The 10,092-nt window shown below is 47.2% G+C and overlaps 1 protein-coding gene across 3 annotated transcripts; it reads right to left on the bottom strand.

The window, feature by feature from the left end:
• Window positions 1-252: 252 nt before the first annotated feature.
• On the bottom strand, window positions 253-10,006 carry ZC3H10 (zinc finger CCCH-type containing 10). 3 transcript variants are annotated; one of them, XM_079965600.1, is made up of 3 exons: window positions 9,654-10,006; window positions 5,043-5,119; window positions 253-2,857 (listed from the first exon to the last, which is right to left on the bottom strand). In XM_079965600.1, the coding sequence occupies exon 3, from the start codon at window positions 2,812-2,814 to the stop codon at window positions 1,621-1,623; it is 1,194 nt and encodes a 397-aa protein (XP_079821726.1). In that variant the 5' UTR covers window positions 2,815-2,857; window positions 5,043-5,119; window positions 9,654-10,006; the 3' UTR covers window positions 253-1,620. The 3 variants fall into 3 exon arrangements, with proteins under 3 accessions (XP_079821726.1, XP_079821727.1, XP_079821728.1); XM_079965601.1 differs by lacking the exon at window positions 9,654-10,006 and adding an exon at window positions 6,430-6,610; XM_079965602.1 differs by lacking the exon at window positions 9,654-10,006 and adding an exon at window positions 6,111-6,392.
• Between the last annotated feature and the right edge of the window lie 86 nt (window positions 10,007-10,092).

Below are 10,092 nucleotides of genomic sequence, written 5' to 3'. Positions count from 1 at the left end.
GGCAGAAATAAGCTTGCAGGCTCAGCAGATTTTGCCTACAATAAAAAGTCACCTAGAGTGTTTTCCTCCTGCCTCTCACCCCCTTCATCCCACCATTTCTTGCAATGCTGCCAGTGTTTTGGAAAGCTGCTGTGTTCTGTTCCAGAGATCTATACAGATTCTAAACTGCAAACCCATAAATATTTGAAGGAGGAAGGAGAGAATACTGTATATGTGTGTACACACACACACGAATCACATCAGCATTGGATATTTGTGAGGACTGTACATTTGTTTTAATAGCTGAAAACATTTACAGAGTTAACTGTAGAAACAGCAGGTTCATGAAGCATTTTCCTCATTTTTGTCAAAAACATTCAAATAAAACCCGATCCAAATGGAACATGAAAAACACGAAAGCTAATATGGAGCCAAGGAGGAGCTGAGAGTTGCTATCATTAACAACAAAATTCCAAAAAGGAAACAGAAACACTGAATGAGGGAAGTTTAAGTATGCCATATAGCAAAACATGAAGTGATGCAGAGCAGGTAAGTCCCTACAACAACCAAGTCCTTGCACATGGGAGCAATTCAGGCATGAAATGCGGGCAGAAAGCAGTGAAACATCTCAGAAGAATGAACAAAACAGTGGGAGCTATTCTGGGCTAGCAAGGCATCAAGTACCCCCATAAGTGCCAATGGGAAGTTAGGCTGCTTCAAGTCTATGGGTAGCTACAAGATATTCTGCCATTGCATCCTGGGTGCTTTGAGAAACCCATCAATTCATATAAAAGATGCCATCTTTATATATGCCCGCAATCACCGCTAGCCTGCAAACTCAAACTTTAGTAAGTCATGTATGTTGAACCTGCTCTTTCCAGGGCTACAATGTCAACTGTCCATTCCTAATCAATTCAGAAGAAAAGGCAATATTTAATTTTGTGCTCTGGAACCATTTCCAGCTTACTGTTTATCACAGCAACAGAGCTCAGATAAAGCCATACCTAGGAGCCTGAATTTCTAGCTTCCTACAGCAAGAAACAGTGTACAAAGATACATGATGCAGGCTGACAACAGTCTCTGCTCTTTGTGGAGCTAGTACAGTTTTAGAGTCTTTGCCCCTTTCTTTGAGCAAAGCAAAGCCACTCTTCACTTCACCGGGAAGCCCCTGGGAGCTTAGCTGTTTCCCCCTCTCTGCACCAACCACCACAGGATGAATTCTGTGTGACTATGCAAAAGCAGCGCTTCCAACGTGGTGAAATGTGCTCAGCTACAAAACTCACAAGGGACTGGTGGGTGGCTACGTGAAGATGGACAAGCTGCAAAATAGATACAACATACACACAAAGGCTATGAGATTACGATACTCTCCAAACTGCTTTGTTAGCATCCCTGAGCCCTGCTGTCTTCCGAGGGGGGGCAAGCGCCACGTATTCCTGTGTGAGGACAATTGTGAACCCAAGCTACGGTCCTCCCCTCTGTGTCGAGATGAGGTTTCCAGTGGCTTTTCAGATCTGCACCTGAAATCAGTTTCATTCTCTCTTCCACACGTTAACCACCTCCAACGAGAGGGGAAAAAAGATCCCGGTAGTGACCTAGGGAAAGCACAGACTGAGCAGAGACACTTCCCTTGGAAGTGGGTTAGTGGGGCATGGCTGTTATCCTCATGCTCTGGGAGGCTATGGGGTATGTCACCATGGGGGTGGTGGCGTGGCTCATGGTGATGCCCCCCAGTGGCTGAGCCATGGACACGGCCACAGGCGCTACGGATACGGCCACAGGAGCCATGGAGACTGGTGGAGCCATCCCCTGGGCTATGGTCTGAGCCAGCGCTGCTGACAGGGGGGTGATTTCTGGGTTCATGGGAGGTGCTGCGTTGCTAGGGGGAGCTGCCTGAGCTCCAGCTGGAGCCACCAAATCCTGCTGGGACACAGGCCGTGGCTGCAGAGCTTGGCTGCTCAGGGTGGTGTGAGTCTGGGCAATGCTGTGGTTGTAGTTGGTGACGGTGCCCACGGTGGGTGCCAGAGTCTGCTCAGTAGCCGGGGCCGTAGTGCTGAGCGTTATCACCTTGGCCTGGTTGCGGAACTGGGCGTTCTGTTCCAGCAGGACCTCGTTGGTGGCTAGGAGGTTGTTGACCTGCTTCTTGAGGTCCTCCACACGTTTGCGGAGCATGATGTTCTCCTCTTCCAGGAGCCGGTATTCCACCGTGCGAGGACTGGTGAAGTTGTACTCGTAAGTCTCAAAGTGGAGCCCGTCTACCCGCCGCCGCTTCAGCACAGGGTCGTGGTCATCGAAGCACCGGTCAGAGTCGTACATGGGGTCATAGGGGTCGTATCGGCGCACAGGAGTGGTGATGCCCTGTTCCCGGGTGGCCAACCCCCGGCCGTCGTACTCATAATCCCGCTGAAGGTGCTGGAATTTACATTTGGCCCCACGCTGGCAATCCCCCTTGAGAAAATCCCTGCAAATGGGGACTTCCTCCTTGCTGTTGGGGAGGTCGGCTGGGGAAAGGCCAAGCCCAGCTGCCACTTTCTGGCGAAGGCGTGGGGGTAGCTCCCCTGTCTTTTTGTAGCAGTCTTCGTCTTCCTTGGTGCCATGGATGAAGCGGCAGTTGATGCGGACGCACTCCTTGTTCTGGAAGTCGTGACAGAAGATGAACTCATTCTTGCTCACTCCCAGGTTGGTCACCTCGTTCATGTCGGGGTGGCGGAAACGGCAGCGCTTGCCCCGCTTGCAGACATTGCGTAGGAAATCCCGGCAGATGTCATCGGAGTTGGCACTTGCCTCATCACTGCCGCTCCCACTGCCATTATAAGTGTTGTCACGGTCAGGCATTTTTTCGTGGCCTTGTGCAGGCTGGGGGCCCAAAATCAGGTTACTGTGCAAGTACAAGAGAACAAGTAAGAAACGCAAGAGGGAAACCTGTCCCGTTAGATGATGATGATGATAATAATAATAATAATAATTGATTACTTCAGACTGGGAAGAGAACACACGATACATGAAACAACATTTTGTATCAGATCCAAATATTTTATAGTCTATATATACATGTATATCCGCTCAACTATCAGAAAGAAATGACTTATTTGCTTGGACTGAATGGCTTCAATACTCCTTTTAGTTCCTCCTCATACTTTCCCCTATCTTTTGAGAACAGATGATCAGAACTAAACACTGCACTCATCTCAGGGTGGAACTATATTACTGCCTATATAAGGGCATTACGTTTTTGCAGCAGAGAAGGGGAACAAAACTGAATGAGAGTTCTAAACGCTTACCCAAGACCACAAAGGCAATATGATCCAACAATTGAAAATGATGCTGCTATTTACTTTGTTGGATGATCAAGCATAGATTTTATTAAGTCTGTGGCTGCCTGCATAGGATCCAATTAAATTTCAAGGTAGTTTAGGATGCAAATGCAACATAACCTCAGATGGATTACATACCCCTTTAAGATTTGAAAGTAAGGTAAAAAAGGGTAAAGGTAAAGGACCCCTAGATGGTTAAGTCCAGTCAAAGGCAACTATGGGGTTGCGGCACTCATCTCGCTTTCAGATCGAGGGAGCTGGCATCTGCACACAGACAGCTTTCCATGTCGTGTGGCCAGCATGACTAAACTGCTTCTGGCACAACGGAACACTGTGACGGAAACTAGAGCGCATGGAAATGCTGTTTACCTTCCCGCTGCAGCGGTACCTATTTATCTGCTTGCACTGGCATGCTTTTGAACTGCTAGGTTGGCAGAAGCTGGGACAAAGCACCTACTCTATTCCATGGACTCAAAGCAGCTCATAATAGTTTTTCTAAATCTTAACAGTCTTACCCCCGAAGGGTTCACACTCTGAGAAGTAAAATAAGGGTTTAGCAAGTATGAAAACAGAAGGTGTCATTAAGGTAATTAATAAACACAGGGTAAAATCTAGTGATATTTTTTTCTTCTGCGTAGTTTTGTAGTTATGCACTACTACTTATTATTTCAATATGCAAAACACTCAGCTACAGCCTAACTACTTCACAAAGCTTTATTTTTAACCATAGTAATGAACGTCAGCCATTCACTTATACGGTAAATAAAGGGATACACTCAATGATGCCATATGAATAGGAGCTACACTCTGTCCCTGGTAACCACTGGGTGATATCCAATTAAAGCATAATCAAAGCAGACCCACTGAATTAATGTGCCAGATTGAGTTCTACACACTCATAGAGCAGAACAGATATTTATACTGAGGGATTTTCCCCCAATCAGATCTACAGTCTGCTGTGGCACAGCCCAGACCAAGGTTTACCAAATGGCTGAGAACTATTTGTGTGTGTAGCTTGGTTTATGGCAGGCTGCTGTTTTACAAGGAAGGAGTGAAGCTAAAACAAAGAAAATGAATGACTGCAATTCTTTGAATCTTGAAATCAACAAGGATTTCAACTTGCTACACGTATACCCAACATTCCTAGCAATGCTTAGAAATAATTCTTTGAAGACTCAGATCACCCTGAAGACTAGCAGCTTGAACTTTCAAACAGTTCACAAATGTGAAATCCTATATCAGATAAAACAAGCTCCTGCCCATCTTCTGTCACAGAAAAAGCACGGTTAAAAAGTTGGACTCAAAGATTTGTGGAAATGGGAAGGCACCCAATCTGAAAGCAAGCAGGGTGTGTTTGTGTGTGTATGGAGTCTGCAGAGGTGGCAAAATTTAAAACAGGAAAAGGGTGAACAAAATCCCACACAAGAATAGCATGCTTTTTCATTCTCATACTTCTGATTTTGCTTTAAAATTCCAAAGAAAGAGCTTAATGAAACTCCTATGGGGTCTTTTTAAAGTCTACATTTGCAATTCTATGCACACTTACCTGGGAGTGAGTGAGTCCCACTGAATTCAGTGAGATTTTCTTCTGGGTAGACCTATACAATATTACTCTTTACATTAATTTACAACCATGCCATTTCTAAATGATCGCCAGCTAAAGCTCCAAACGCCAAGAATATTTAACTTCTGACCCTCAGCAGATCATCATATAGATAAACCATTAGTTGTTAGGAAGCTTAACTTTACCTTCATGGCACAAAATTTTCAAAGTCATGCCCGGGTAGGTTACGGCAAGGATTCAGACTTGATTTGTCCCACAAGAGCTATAGAAAGGAAGATAAAAAGCCATGCATTAAAATCTTCATTTACATGCATTTGTTTTGATAGATCAAAAGTATTTTCTATCCTATCGTAGTGTCTGGATTTTAACATAGATTTTAACTGTCTATTCTATGGACTTTTACCTTTTCACATTAATTTATAAAGAGCACCTATGCATCTACCGTAGACCCACTTCTGATATGCCAATAATTCTGAAGAGAATTGTAGAATGCACTTAGTTAATATGGCGTCCTGGCCAGGTCTGCTGTAAATTATACCATAAAAGAAAAATGCATTTTAGAGCATGCCAAATGCTCCCCCCTATAGCTGCACAATGCAGAGAGGAAAAACAGCCTTTGAGGAAGGCTTAGTCACCATTACTATCATTCCGTAACAAATCTGTTAGTTTTTAAGGCACTACAAGACACTTCGTTGTTTTGTTACAATAGACTATATATAGCTACCCCTCCACAACTTATTGGTGAGGCATCCCCCCAAAAGCTCCTCAGAAACCCTAGGGATTCCACTTGTGTCTTTGAAATAAACCATACATCCTTACTGTACTTCTGATCATTATGTGCTGTTTCCACGCAGTATGTGTTCTTAAGACACAACCATGATTTGCTTTTAGCAGTTGTGTTACAAAGATGGAGACGCAAACTTTATTAGGAACATATTGGACCAGTCAGATATGATGCCCCCACCCCATATCTTTCTTCAAAAGTTGCAGCTTCTTTTTATTTTGCAATGGAGCAGTTTGGCTGTTTTCTGTGAACTGGGTACCATCCTGCGGTACTTTTGATGACAGGCAACGTTGATCATGTGTGTGTGTGTGTGTGGTTTTGCTTTTTTTTTTTATAAGTAGAAAACTAAGAGCCGATCTCTTTGCCCTCGGTGTGGGTTGAGGATATTTTCGGCTCAAGAGCAGTGACAACAACGTGACGAAGTTCTCCCCCCTGGAAATCCTGGGCACACCTGAAATCCGCAGCTCACCTGAAACTTCGCAGCATCGCCCGGCCGGACCCCCGCCCCCCCCCCCCGAAAGAGCAACCCTAAGCCGGAGTGAAAACTTCCCGAGAGTCGTAAAGGGCCGAGGCAGGGCCTCAGCTCCCTCTCGGCGAGGGTCCGCTCGGCTGAAAGAGGAAGGAGACCCCGCGGCGAGAGGCCAAGGCAGGAGAAGGGGCCTCAGGGTCTCTTGAGGCTCGGCGGCATTCGTCCCTTGGGGAACTCTCGAACCCCGAGCCGGAGCGAAGGCCACGCCAGGCATGTCACCCCCCCCCCCCCACCGCACTCCAATCTCCCAGCCACTCACCCTCACACCGACCTCCTCTGGTCCAAACAAAGCGCAGCCCCTTCCGCCGTGACGCCCCTCCTGCCGCCGCCACCGGAAGTACTCTATGGTTCTTCCTCCGCGCGGGGCTGCTAGGGAGGGATGCGGGCAGCGGCGGTTGCCGTGGCAACGGGACTCCCTTTTCTCATTCTCTCCCGCCTCCCTGCATGTATCGGAGGGGACGAGGCGCTTTATACTCCACCCCCAGCAACACACACACGTTTTACGTTACTGGGCTTTGTAAGGAAACGTGGCGTGCGATGCATTCACGCTGCCATAACCGTGTTTATGGGGACGCAGGTGGCGCTGTGGGTTAAAGCCTCAGCGCCTAGGGCTTGCCGATCGAAAGGTCGGCGGTTCGAATCCCTGCGGCGGGGTGCGCTCCCGCTGCTCGGTCCCAGCGCCTGCCAACCTAGCAGTTCGAAAGCACCTCCGGGTGCAAGTAGATAAATAGGGACCGCTTACCAGCGGGAAGGTAAACGGCGTTTCCGTGTGCAGCTCTGGCTCGCCAGATGCAGCTTTGTCACGCTGGCCACGTGACCCGGAAGTGTCTCCGGACAGCGCTGGCCCCTGGCCTCTTAAGTGAGATGGGCGCACAACCCCAGAGTCTGTCAAGACTGGCCCGTACGGGCAGCGGTACCTTTACCTTTAACCGTGTTTACAACCGTGAAGCCTTTTCCAATAGGATTTCTCGCCACTGCCCCACAACTATTACATGGCCCCCTGTTATTGGGCCCGCTGCTTATAGTCAGGCAGTCTCCCAGAGCCCGGCCTTTCATACAGGCCAGCTTTTAACCTATAAAGCGTTTTTTTCACCTGTTCCGATTTCCAAGAGACCAAATCGTGTAACCAAGAGAAATGTTCAATTTGCACAATTTAGTTATGGTAAAAACCTAACTCTTGCATGCGCCAGCCCAGCCCTCTGAGCACGGGTTTCTACACAACCATTGCCCTTTCCCAACTCTGAGCACTATCTAGTCTAGGTCATACAAGGAATCGACTTGTTCTGTGGCTTGTATACTAAAATAAGGGGTTACTGAACTGGTTGGTAGAGATGTCTGCAAACTTTTAGGCAGTATGCAGTGCGTAAAAATACAATTAAGAATTAAGGCAAAGGACCCCTGGACATCAAGTCCAGTCAAAGGAGGCAAAGGGGTGCAGGGCTCATCTCTTTTCAGGCGGGGGGAGCAGTGATTGTCCGCAGACAGATTTCCGGGCCATGTGGCCAGCATGATAAACCGCTTCTATCACAGTGGGATACTGTGACAAAAGCCAGAGCACACTGAAACACCATTTACCTTCCCTCCGCAGCAGTGCCCATTTATCTACTTGAACTGGTGTGCTTTTGAACTGCTAGGTTGGCGGAAGCTGGGAAGGAGCAATGGAAGCTTTGTTGTTTAGTCGTGTCCGATTCTTTGTGACCCCATGGACCAGAGCACGCCAGGTACTTCTGTCTTCCACTGTCTCCCGCAGTTTGGTCAGACTCATGTATGTAGCTTCGAGAACACTGTCCAACCATCTCGTCCTGTCGTCCCCTTCTCCTTGTGCCCTCCATCTTTCCCAACATCAGGGTCTTTTCCAGGGAGTCTTCTCTTCTCATGAGGTGGCCAAAGTATTGGAGCCTCAGCTTCACAATCCGTCCTTCCAGTGAGCACTCAGGGCTAATTTCCTTAAGAATGGATGCGTTTGATCTTCTTGCAGTCCATGGGACTCTCAAGAGTCTCCTCCAGCACCACAGTTCAAAGGCATCAATTCTTCGGTGATCAGCCTTCTTTATGGTCCAGTTTTCACTTCCATACATCACTACTGGAATGGAAGCTTACCCCGTCGCAAATTCGAACTGCTGACCTTCCAATCGGCAAGTCCAAGAGGCTCAGTGATTTAAGACCACAGTACAAGAATGTGGGTTAAACCATAAAGCGTAGGACTTGCTGATCAGGTCAGCGGTTCAAATCCTCGTGACAGGGCGAGCTCCTGTTGCTTGGTCCTTGCTCCTGCTAACCTAGCAGTTTGAAAGAACGTCAAAGTGCAAGTAGATAAATAGGTACCGCTTCGGCGGGAAGGTAAACAGTGTTTCCGTGCGCTGCTCTGGTTTGCCAGAAGCGGCTGTCATGCTGGCCACATGACCTGGAAGCTGTACGCCGACTCCCTCAGCCAATAAAGCGAGATGAGCACCGCAACCCCAGAGTTGGCCACGACTGGACCTAATGGTCAGGGGTCCCTTTACCTTTACCTCAAGAATGTAAGGGATGCGGGTGGTGCTGTGGGTTAAACCACAGAGACCAGGACTTGCCGATCAGGTTGGCAATTCAAATCCCTACAACGGGGTGAGCTCCCATTGCTCGGTCCCTGCTCCTGCCAACCTAGCAGTTCAAAAGCATGTCAAAGTGCAAGTAGATAAATAGGTACCACTCCGGCGGGAAGGTAAACGGCTTTTCCGTGTGCTGCTCTGGTTCGCCAGAAGTGGCTTATAGTCATGCTGGCCACATGACCTGGAAGCTGTCTGCGGACAAACATTGGCGAGTAGAGATGAGCGCCGCAACCTCCCCGAGTCATACACGACTGGACTTAATGGTCAGGCGTCCCTTTACCTGAAGTATCATATAGCATCTAATAAAGGACAGCAGCCACAAGAGGCAGAAAAATAATCAGGTGACCCACTCAGCAATTTACAAGTGGTCCGTGGTGTTTATCCACTGTGCTGCCTAACTTAATAAAGGTTCTCAAACTGTAGAAGCTAGTGTAGATCTCAAGTGTACAGTACTGTACTGCTCTTGTACAAGAGCAGAAACTATCCTGGCCTGGGTGCCTAACCTACAAATCTAGAAGTCCGTCAAGCATTTGCCTTGTAAGCACTTCTGGACCATGAAGAGTTCTGAATTCAACATGATTGACAATCCATTCATATTGCTCGTTATACCTTTCTTTTTTATGCAGTCCTTGTTTGCTAGCACCAGATTACTGTTTAAGGAACCATGGATGGTTGGATGGATATAACATCTGCATTAGAACAGAACTGTTATGGAAAGTGAGCTAAGACAGTCGATTTCTAGAACTTATTTGTGATGAAAAACCAAGCTAGATTCATGTAAATGAACTAAAACTCCAGCCTCATATTTCCAAAGCAGCCCAACCTAGCTAAAATTAATCAGGGTGCTGACAACCCCAATTTATTTTCCAACCACACATTTCGCTTCATCTTACACTGGCCAAGTTACTGTAGGTCAGGGATTCACATTCATGGGCATCATGTTGCTCTCAAAGTAGACCAGGAAGTCTTATCTCTGCCACATCTGAAGATGGCACAATACCTCCTATGAGCTCACAAGCAGACACACTTGTATGTTTCAAAGCTATGCACCTGTTGATTCTGGCCCAAACAAAGGAGCAAAGTAGCTTATGGTGTTAGCCAGGTTAGAAGCAGAGGGTAGAGATTAAAACTGGATATAACCCAGATTGCTTTCACCTAAATAAATCTTTACAAAATATCAGCACCCATTTTAGCCTGAAGACCAGAGGACTTAATCCTACCCCACCCATGAAGTGATTTGAGTGCAAATCACTGGATGCTGACACATGCACCCTTCCCAATTTCTCAAAAGTTCCCCATAAACAACCTTTGGGTAACTGTTTCAAACTTTTTAC

Source organism: Podarcis cretensis, assembly GCF_951804945.1.
Source record: "Podarcis cretensis genome assembly, chromosome: 2".
NCBI lineage: Eukaryota > Metazoa > Chordata > Lepidosauria > Squamata > Lacertidae > Podarcis > Podarcis cretensis.
Note: the sequence above shows the minus strand (reverse complement) of the source record. Positions and strands in the feature narration are given on the sequence as shown.

Coding starts and splice junctions, on each gene's coding strand:
- ZC3H10 (XM_079965600.1), bottom strand. CDS start 2,814: ATGCCTGACCGTGACAACACTTATAATGGCAGTGGGAGCGGCAGTGAT.